Genomic DNA, 10,397 nt, shown 5'->3' on the forward strand with positions numbered 1-10,397 from the left:
ATTTTAACAAACATAATAAAGGAAAATACACCAAAGAGGTTTATGATATACAACAAACTGTGATTCAACTAAATGCTCATCTCTCCTTTGGGACCTCTGGCACGAAGCTGATAGATTAGCAACACTGATACCTGAAAACATGGGTTTTGAAGGATATGTCTTACACGAGGTAGGACCTTACATTCTACAGAGTACTGATTATAGCTATGAACGATAAAAAATATGATCATGTAAATTGTCCATATATAAAGTGCAGAGTCTTATCTGACGTAAAAGTTACCACCTATATAGAAAAATAAGCTTATAGAAACGAAGGCTGCGCTATGCCTTCAGGGAAGAGGACCAGGAAGAGGAGACAACACGACCTACTTAAGGAGAAGCAAGCAAGCCAGTGAGGAAGGAGCACAGGAAATCGGGAGAGGCAAGGGCCAGACCCACAGGGCCTCCTAGGCAGAAACTAACCCACTTCTGTGCGCCACAAGACCAACCGGAAGCAGCTGAAGAGCTTTAAGCCAAGAGCCGGAAGGATGAGATCTGCCATTTTAAGACCCCTCTAGTTGTCGTATGGAGAATGAGTGTGACGGGGACAGGTGGGAGTCAGGAGGTGCTTCAGGAGCCTCTGAGGGAATGATGGTAGCCTGCGCCAGGGTGGCAGCAGAGACAGAAGGAAGAAGGTAGGTTCTAGAAGAGACAATCGGTAAGACTTGGTGATGGGTTAGATGTGGGGGAAGAAAGGAAGAAAGGTGTCAAGAATGACACGCTGGTTTCCTGCAGTGACCCTACAGGACAGGGTGGGACCGCCCCACAGGGTTTCCAAGGCTGTCATCTTCACAGAAGCAGACTGCCACAGCTTTCTCCCACGGAGCAGCTGGTGGGTTCGAACCACTGACCTTTCTGTTACCAGCCGAGTGCTTAATCACTGCGCCACCAGGGCTATGACACACGGAAATGCAGAGCAGCCCACCTGGTACACCAAATTGTTAACAGAGGTTACCTCTGGGAAGGGAAGGTGAATCTTAGAGGTTACCTACGGGCTAAGATGAATGTCACATAGTAAAAGGCAGACTTTCATATTTTACTATATAGACATCTGCGCTGTTTAAATATTTTATCATCAGCAGGTACACATTACTTTCATACTCAAACCCACATGCAATAGCGACAACGCATTTACCTGGCTGAGAAGGACGGGAATGGCATTTTAGGGGGAAGGAACAGCCTGTCCAAAGGTTCAGCCACATCCAAGTACAAGGGCGTATTTAAGAGGATCAAGCAGTCTGCCCTTTGCAGAGAAGAAGGGAGGATGTGTTGTGGGGAGGGGAGTAGCAGTGGATTAAGCCTGTTTATAGTAGAGTCAGACCCGGAAGGACCAAGCTTTCAAGCAGGAGAGGAGAGAAATCAAGTTTTTATCCCAGTCTAGAGGCGGTGTGAAGATTAACCAGAGAGAGGCAGAAGACAGGCTGGGAGATCACCGCAGCCACTGCTGCCAGGACACAGCCGCATCAGGCGCGACAGGGGGTGCGACGTAAGAGTCATCTTAGAAGGACAGTTGAGGGGCTTGGTGATGAAGCTGGAGCGGCAGGTGGCGGAAGGGCAAGAGCAAAGATGTGGCCTTGGTTTCTAGTCCAGGAAACTGGAGGTGGTGGTGACAACTCAGGTCCGTGCAGAAGGCGGCCAGGTGGGAGGACAATCAATTCAGAACATGCTGAGGCTGAAGTGCCTCTGGGAGCCGGTCAGCAGGTCGGGGTGCCCGGCAGGAAGGTGGATGTGCCGGTTTAAAGGTGAGGAACCAGGTCAGGACCAGAGCTCGTGAATGTTCTTATCCAGAATAAAAAAGTTAAGCCTGTGGACACAGTCTTACCCTCGGTGAAATTTCAGAGTCCTTGAGGCAACTATCAAAGAGTTGACCAGTTCCTTTTATTCTCAGAGTTGTAAAAATTCCACATTAATTGTTAAAAGTCTCTGTAGGCAATGACCTAAAAAAATAAGTTGGAGTTTCTGTCTTGGTCTCTCTGTGAGCCTTTTGTTCCCACCCCCTTCCCCTTTCGTCTGCCATTCTATCTACCCATCTAATCAATGTGTAATATAAAACATCTGTTATTCTTATTAACTATCTTGATATTCTGTTTTCATTGGAAAAAAGCAAAGAGAAGCACATTCCACAGCTCTACCTTTAACAAAGCCTAAATTCCACAATGATTTAGCTAAGTGGCTCTCCACCGAGTTTTCTCTCGCAAAGTCCTTGACCCTTAATCAACCGGCATCCTCAAGGTGGTCAACTCCAGCTGCTGCAGCTTTAACCAGGGCTCCAGAAACAAATCCACCGTGCTGCTGCCCCGTCAGAAGTCTAAGCCACACTGGACATGTGTCTGACCAATGGTGCCCTAGTTGGGCGGGAGGTGGAGAGGAAGGACCCGTTGGCAAGGAAACAGCTGCTTCCTTCCTGAGCAAGGGAAAACGAGGAAGGTAACAGACTGGCAGAGCAGAAAGGCAGCCAGAAGTTGCTCTGGCTCCTTCTTGGCAGGGATTTTGAGAAGTGAGGCACGCCTGGATGTTTTAAAGTAGATCAACGACTGAGAGAACTGTCTGCCTGGGTGCACTGCTGAAGCTCCATGGGGCTTCCCACACATTGTCTACTTTTGACAAACGTTTACGTTTGCAGCGGATCAAAGAACCTAAGACGGCAAGGCACTGGCCGATCTCATTTTAGGATTATACCCAAGAGGGTGCACTTTCCGGTACAAAAAAGAGAAAATGTCATTTTCTGGCCAGTAGTGATATCTGCAGAACTTACGAGAATTACTGTTAAAATCTCATTAGAAAACGCTTCTTCTTAAATACGTTTACTTTTATATATTTAATTCTAAAAGACTCGTTGCAAACTTTTATACTCTGTTCTTTTATTACCTCCCTCCCATCCACTTCTGTACCCAGGAAATTAAATATCCAAGGATTCCTGGGCATAACAGACAACCACTGCATTGATATGCTCTAACTAGCGTATTTTTTAAAAAAAACTTAATATAGGTAAGTTATTGTTCTTTATCAAGTGGAAATCAGCAATCACTGAAAATACCATTAAAAATTCATGTGGGCATGAAATTCGGAATTTTAAAACATCAGTTTACTATGCTGATTAATTCAACACTTACAATTTCATCAGAACTTAATAATCCAATAAATAAATAGAGCTCTCAATTATTTAAAAAAATCAAGAGATAACATATGTATTTAGACATATTAGCAGCGTAAAGATGTATGCTTCCACACACTTATTGGGAAAACGTCTGAAAATATTACTACACTGAATTCAAGGGCTTCTGCAGGGACTGCACAGAGAAGTTCTCTAGAATAACAACATTTCAGGAAATTCCAAAAAAGGAAAAGGGTCAAATAGGAAATAGCCTCAAATTAATCAACAAAGTTCAGTGCTTGCTCCAACTTGATTTTTTTTTTTTCCCCCGCTCCCCATTGCAAAAAAAAAAACAAAGTCTCGGGGCGGGTGCATCACTTGGATGAAAGTTCATCTACGGGGATAAATGGAGAGGCCGCTTGGGCAGGCGACAAAGGAGAGTCGGTGGTCGTGCTGACCTTCGCTGGCGAGTTACAGGAAGAGCCGGCACTGCTGCTGTTTCCATCCAGCGTATCCGAAGATACACACACGCTGGCATCTGACAGCTGTGCGGCGTCAGACGACAGCATATTGGTGATGCCCTGGAAAAATCTCTTTGGCTGATACTCAGTTTCCATCTCACATTTTCTTTTTAATGGTCCAAGAACACTTGGCCTAATGCAGTTGATGGGGCTCTGGCTCCTCCGGGTCGTAAATCGGGTCGTCGGGCTGGGAATAGGGCTGGGAGGCAATCCATTGCTACTCACAAAACTTTGCAAGGACGGTGAAAAACACTGCTTCCCGATGCCCCGCGTGGGCGACGGCGCCGGTGACACCGGGATGAAGTCGATGCGCTTCGGGGAGGCGGACTTCTCCACGTCGTTGTCACTCAGGCTGAAACTTTCCTCCCAGGAGTGGCTTATCTGCATTGCGGTCTGCACCTCGCGCTCGTGCACCGTCTCGCGGTTGATGAGGTCCATGCCCTCCTCCTGCTTGATCTGGTGCAGGCGGCTGCTGTGCATGCGGACGGGCGAGGCGGGCAGCAGCAGGCCGTGGCGGCTCGGGAACGTCGTGCTGTTCCGCCTGGCGCTCGGCGCCTCGGCCTGGAACACCGGCGAGGTGTCACTGAGGCCGTGGATCAGGGGGGCGCTGTTAGACCTCCGCAGGACCCCGCCGCCGCCCTCCGCCGGGCTCCCGCCTGCACCCGGAGGCAGCTCCAGGTCCAGCTCCATCTTCTCCTGAGCCATGTCGGGGGAAGGGAGGCGGGGGCGGTGCTCAGTCAAGGCCCTAGGACACCCATTCCCCGCAGCGCAGGGCCGCCGCCGCCGCCACCGAGAATGTCAGCGGGCTCGCCCCTCTGCGCATGCGTGCCCCTCCGCGCAGGCGCCCTGCGACGTCTGCCCCGGCGGCGCCGGCTTAGTGCGTAATCGCGGCGCCGCAGGCCCAGGACGAAGGGGGAGGGGAGGAGCGGGAAAGCCGTCCGCGCCTTCCTTCCGCAAACAGCTACGGAGCGCGAGATCCCATTAACCTACGTTAATAAAGCAATCACATTCGTTTAAGGATATACTTAAAAAGCAAGGGCTCTGAAGGAGTCGACTTTGGTGGCGTGGGGGTGTATGAGTGGGGCTGGGGTTTGATCTAATCATGGAGGGCTTCCCCGAGGAAGGGGCAATCACCCGAGATCTTCCCGAAGAAGTAGGCGAAATGGGTGCGAGGTGGAACCTTCTAGGAAGCGCGAAGTCAGGGCAAGGAGCCAGGTGGCAGGCGGGAAGCAGGCGGAGGGGGAGTGAGGGCTGGCAGATGGAGGTGGTGGACCACAGCAGATCTGGGCTTTATCCTGAGAACAATGAAAACTGTAAAGGTTTTCAAGCGCCGGTATAAGAGCGACTGGCAAGCTGACTGGCTGCCGTGTGGAAAACAGATTATTGGAAGATTAGACCCAACAGGAAATAGACCAGAAAGGAGGCGATGGATTTTAGTGGAGGCAGAAACGACTGGCCGGCACACAGTAACAACAGCGTGGGAGCCGCAGAGAACCTGAGAACTGTTTAGGAGGTTAGGAAAAACCACACCTGAGTGTATTGTTTTCCTCACAGCCGTATGTCCAGCACAAGCTGATGAGTTCCTGTGCGATGGTGAAGCCCCTCCGCTGCCAGCTGCTAAGACAGAGGTCTTGGTTCCAACTCACCAGTGGCTCCCCGGAAGAAAAGACCTGGCCATCTGCTCCCATATACATTAACTTCTTGACTGCATCAATTCTGACTCACAGTCACCCTATAGGACAAAGTAGAACTGCCCCGTAGGGTTTTCAAGACTAATCTTTATGGAAGCAGGCTGCCACATCTGTCTTCCCAAGAGCTGCTGGTGGATTCAACAGCCAACCTTTCTGTTAGGAGCCTAGCGCTTAACCACTGCACCACCGGGGCTCCTTGCTACTCTGTCCTGTAAGGTCACTATGAGTCCGGATGGACTCCCGGGCATACAACAAGAACAAATACTCAGAATGAGGGCTTAAATGAAGGGGAAACCAAAAAATCCATTCAGTTCTGAAACAAAAATACAGCACTTGGCTCATGTAATCACTATCAGCTTTGAGCTCATTCACCTCGGTTTATGTTGATTCAGTCAGTCATGTTGTTTCTGCATGGTTACTATGTGCTGGGTTCTGCTCTAGGAAACGGGGCTTATGATGAGGGCATTTACCTTCTATAGGAGGAAGAGAGGTAATAAATAAATAGGATATTTGCAGATAATGATAAGTGCCAAGCAAAATAAAATAGGGTGGTGCGATATAGCCCTACTGACCGAAGGAGGGGACAATTAGATACAGCTGAGATCTCTATGACAAGAAGCAGCAAGCCACGTGGCCATCTGGAGGCTGAGTGTTCCAAGCAGAGAGAATGGCAAGTTCTAAGACCCCAAGAAGGAGCCCTGGTGGTGCAATGCTTAAGTGCTTGGCTGCAAACCGAAAGGCTGGTGGTTCAAACCCACCCAGTGGCTCGGCGGGAGAAAGACATGGCGATCTGCTTCCGTAAAGTTAAAACAAAACTAAAAATCATTGCCATCCAGTCGATTCTGACTCACAGTGATCCTATAGGACAGACTGGAACTGCCACATAGGGTTTCTAAGGCTGTAATCTTTATGGGAGCAAATTGCCAGGTCTTTTCACTCACGGAGCCGCTGATGGGTTTAGACTGCTGACCTTTCTGTTAGCAGTCAAGTCCTTGCCTACTACGCTGCCAGGGATCCTTTCCGTAAAGATTACAGCCTAGGAAACCCTATGGGGCAGTTCTACTTTGTCATATGGGGTCGCCATGAGTCAAAATCAACTCGACAGCACCCAACAACGAGGCCCAAAGGCAGACATGGGTTTTGGTGAGTTATCAGGAAAAGGAAAAAGGGCAGAGTGCTGCCGGAGCGTAAGGCGAGAGTGGGGTGCAAGGGCCGAGTTAGGAGTTCATTCCAGATGGGACACGGAGCCACTGGAGAGTTCTAAGCAGGCAGTAACATTATCTGATCTGTGTTTTAAAAAATCACTTTGACTCTGTGGAAAATAGACAGACTGAAAGGGCAAAAGTGGAAGCAGAAAGAGGAGTTAGGAGCTTGTGGCAACTGCACAGACACGAGATTACGAGACTAGGGCCGTATCAGTGACCACAGGGAGAAACAGATGGATTCAGGATACGTTTTAGAAGTAGAACCAACAGGGCGTGCAGGTGGGTGAGACTTAGATGGTGAGAGAAATAGCTAATCCAGAGATAACTCATAAGGGTTTTACTGAAACTGGGAAGATGGTGATGCCATCTATAGAGGTGGGGAGAGCAGGGGAAGGAGCATGTTTCTTGCTGTTTGATGCCATCAAGTCGATTTGGACTCATGGCGACCCCACGCGTGCAGAGTAGAACTGTGCTCCCTAGGGTGTTCAAGGCTATGACCTTTGGGAAGCAGATCACCAGGCCTTTCTTCTGAGGCACCTCTGGGTGGGTTGAACCGGCAACCTTTCAGCTAGTCGTCGAGCGCTTAACCATTTGCACCACCCAGGGACTCCGGGGAATCCAGCAGCTCTTCATGACAGATGGGCGTAGTTCTAAAATCCCTTTCCTGGGCCCCTCCAGGTGGCAGCCCAGCCCAGCACCAACCGCCGTCAAGTTGACGCTGATGCACGGGGACCCCATATGTGCAGAGAGCAACTGCTCCACAGGGTTTTCAAGGCTGTGACCTTTCAGAAGCAGATCCCCAGGCATGTCTCCTGAAGCATCTCTGGGTGGGTTCGAACAGCTAACCATTCACCTCGTAGTCCAGCGCTTAGGAGTAAAAACCAGGAGTTCTGTTTGGCTGTGTTGAGTTGAAGTGGCTTTTAAATATCCATATGGCTACTTGAACTGAAACAGAGCTTCGAGACTTTGGTCCGGCCCTCACAGTTTTTGCAGCTGAAGGAAGTAAGATGCAGAGAAGCAAAATGACATATTCAACATCACACAACTGGTTTAGCAGTGGGGACCAGTACCAGAATCCAGGTCTCTTGGTTCCTAGTCCACATTTCTTTTTGCTGTGTCTCAAACAGCTTTTAATTTGACGTCCCTGATGGTAAAAAAAAAAAAAAAAAAAAAATGGAGCCCTGGTGGCACAGTGGTTGGCTGCTAATCAAAAGGTCGGCTGTTCAAATCTACCAGCCACGCCTTGGAAACCCTATGGGGCAGTTCTACTCTGTCCTATAGGGTCACTATGAGTTGGAATCCACTCGATGGCAATGAGTTTGGTCTTTGGTTTTGATAGAAAATAATGTCAGTTATTCACGCCTACAATTATGGAAACTGATTTACGCTTTTCAAGTGCCAGGCACTACCATTCAAAGTGCTTCACGTGCAGTATCTCATTTAATCCTCCCAAAGACCCTACGAGGTAGGTATTATCATTACCCCCATTTTACGGGGAAAGCTGAGACACAGAGGTTAAGCAGTGTTCCCAGGATGACAGTAAGTGGCAGAGAACCTGGGCTCTCTGGGTGCAATGCTACCTCCTTCAAATACAGTGACCTTGCAGGCCGGGGAGAAATCACTTCCAGATTGCTAACAGCTTCGTGAAGGCAATGGTACTTGAGAGGGGCTTTGAAGTGCGTAGACGACATTTTATATAGCATTGGCAGCATAGGTACAAAAGAGTGAATTTGGCTGTCTTAGCCATCTAATGCTGCTATAACAGAAACACCACAAGTGGATGGCTTTAACAAAGAGAAATTTATTCCCTCACAGTCTAGGAGGTTAGAAGTCTGAATTCAGTGTGCCAGCTCCGGGGGAAGACTTTCTCTCTCTGTCGACTCTGGGGGAAGGTCTTTGTCATCCATCTTCCCTTGGTCGAGGAGCTTCTCAGCACAGGGATCCCGGGTCAAAAGGATGAGCTACGCTTGGTAGTATGAGGTCTCCCTTCTCACCTCTCTCTTTTATATCTCAAAAGAAACTGGCTTAAGACACAACCTAATCTGTAGATTGAGTCCTGCCTCATCAACATAACTGCCGCCTATCCCACCTCATTAACATCATAGAGATAGGATTTACAACACACAGGAAAATCACATCAGATGACAAAATGGAGGACAATCACACAATACTGGGAATCATGCCCTAGCCAAGCTGACACATATTTTTTGGGGACATAATTCAATCCACGACACTGGCTAACACATCAAGTACGCGGAGAAGGACAAGTAATGAGGAAAAGGTGGAGATGGACATTGGAGGCAGGGAATGGAGCATTGAACGCCAGGCAAAGTGCCTGTATTTAGTTTGCAAAGCAATAGGGAGCCACTGCAGGTTTCTGACAAGAGGAAGGGCCATGATGAGAGCTGGGCTTTAAGACGTGGCAGGTGGATCAAGGATGCAGTAACGTGGAAGAACAGAAAGGAGAAACGACCGACGTTTTCTAAGTGCCTCCTACCTGCCATGCACTGGAAACAATTCCTCCAGTTGCCGTCTAGTCGACTCTGACTCATGGCGACCCCGTGGGTGTCAGAGTCAAACTGTGCTCCATAGCGTTTTCAATGGCTGATTTTTTCGGGAGCAGATCACCAGGCCTTTCTGCTGAGGTACATCTGGGTGGACTGGAACTGCCAACCTTTCAGTTCACAGCTGAGAACATTAACTGTTCGCACTTCACAGGAACTCCAACAATTCACAGTCCTACTTAATCCTCATGGCAATCCTGTGAATTCGGTATTTTGATGCTCATTTTATAGAGAGAAAATTGAAGTTCAAAAACTGCAAAGGGTCCCACCGCTAGTACGTGGAAGAACAAAGATCTGAACCAATCTGAATGGAGGTCTTACTTCAAAATCGATAGTCTTTTTTTTTTTCTTTTGCATTTTACGTGAGTTAGAGAAGAAGAATTCGAGGGCTAACTCTGAAATGAGACGAGGTCAAAGTTAGGAAGGAGGAAGAAGGCAGTGGGTTTGGAAGACAGGGAGGCAGATGCAACAGACCTGAGGACCGCCTGGCTGGACCCGGGATGCAGAGAGAGGGCGCACAATGGCGGAAGTTCAGTGTGAGCAGCAGAAAGAATGCTGCCATGTTATTAAGTACAAAACAGGGTGACAGGAGGAAGAGCTTCCAGATGAAAATGACGTTTAGATATAGATAACAGCATTAGCTATGGGACTTATAATATCCATAAAACCCACTGCCACTGAGTCGATTCTAACTCATAGCAACCCCACAGGACAGAGTTGAACTATCCCATAGGGTTTCCAAGGAGCGGCTGGTGGATTTGAACTCTCAACCTTTTGGGTAGCAGCCGAGCTCTTAACCACTGAGCCACCAGGGCTCCTTAATATCCATAGCATATTATCAATTTGCAGATTACTAAATCATTACCTAAGGAGCCCTGGTGGCGCAGCGGTCACTGTGAGTTGGAATCAACTCGATGGCAAGGGGTTTTAATCATTACCTTACTAATGTGCCTGGGATGTGCCAGACATTGTCTATCTAAGAACACAGTTCCTGCTTTTATTATCAATACAACACAGCGGTGAAACATCTATGCCGCTTGACTTTCATCTGACTACGTCTGTTAGAGAACTTAACTGGCTCCCGGGTCTCCACCCTGTCTTTGCAATCCACCCCCAACCCAGTCTTCAAGGGCATCCTTTAAAAAAAGTTGACTCATGTAATTTCCCTGGGCCAAAGCTCTGCCACGGATTCCCACTCAGAGAAAAAGCTGAGGTCATTACAACAGCCTACAGAGCCCTAGCTAAAGTGGGCCCTTGCTGTCCCTCTGACCCCAGATCCTTCA

The 10,397-nt window shown here is 48.6% G+C and overlaps 1 protein-coding gene across 1 annotated transcript; it reads right to left on the reverse strand.

Moving 5' to 3' along the window:
• Nucleotides 1–3,198: 3,198 nt before the first annotated feature.
• On the reverse strand, nt 3,199–4,455 carry PABIR1 (PP2A Aalpha (PPP2R1A) and B55A (PPP2R2A) interacting phosphatase regulator 1). The gene has a single exon (XM_004388679.2). It carries the CDS (start codon nt 4,357–4,359, stop codon nt 3,508–3,510), a length of 852 nt encoding a protein of 283 aa, XP_004388736.1. The 5' UTR covers nt 4,360–4,455; the 3' UTR covers nt 3,199–3,507.
• Between the last annotated feature and the right edge of the window lie 5,942 nt (nt 4,456–10,397).

Source organism: Trichechus manatus, unplaced genomic scaffold (assembly GCF_000243295.1).
Source record: "Trichechus manatus latirostris isolate Lorelei unplaced genomic scaffold, TriManLat1.0 scaffold00214, whole genome shotgun sequence".
Lineage (NCBI taxonomy): Eukaryota > Metazoa > Chordata > Mammalia > Sirenia > Trichechidae > Trichechus > Trichechus manatus.

Coding starts and splice junctions, on each gene's coding strand:
- PABIR1 (XM_004388679.2), bottom strand. CDS start 4,359: ATGGCTCAGGAGAAGATGGAGCTGGACCTGGAGCTGCCTCCGGGTGCA.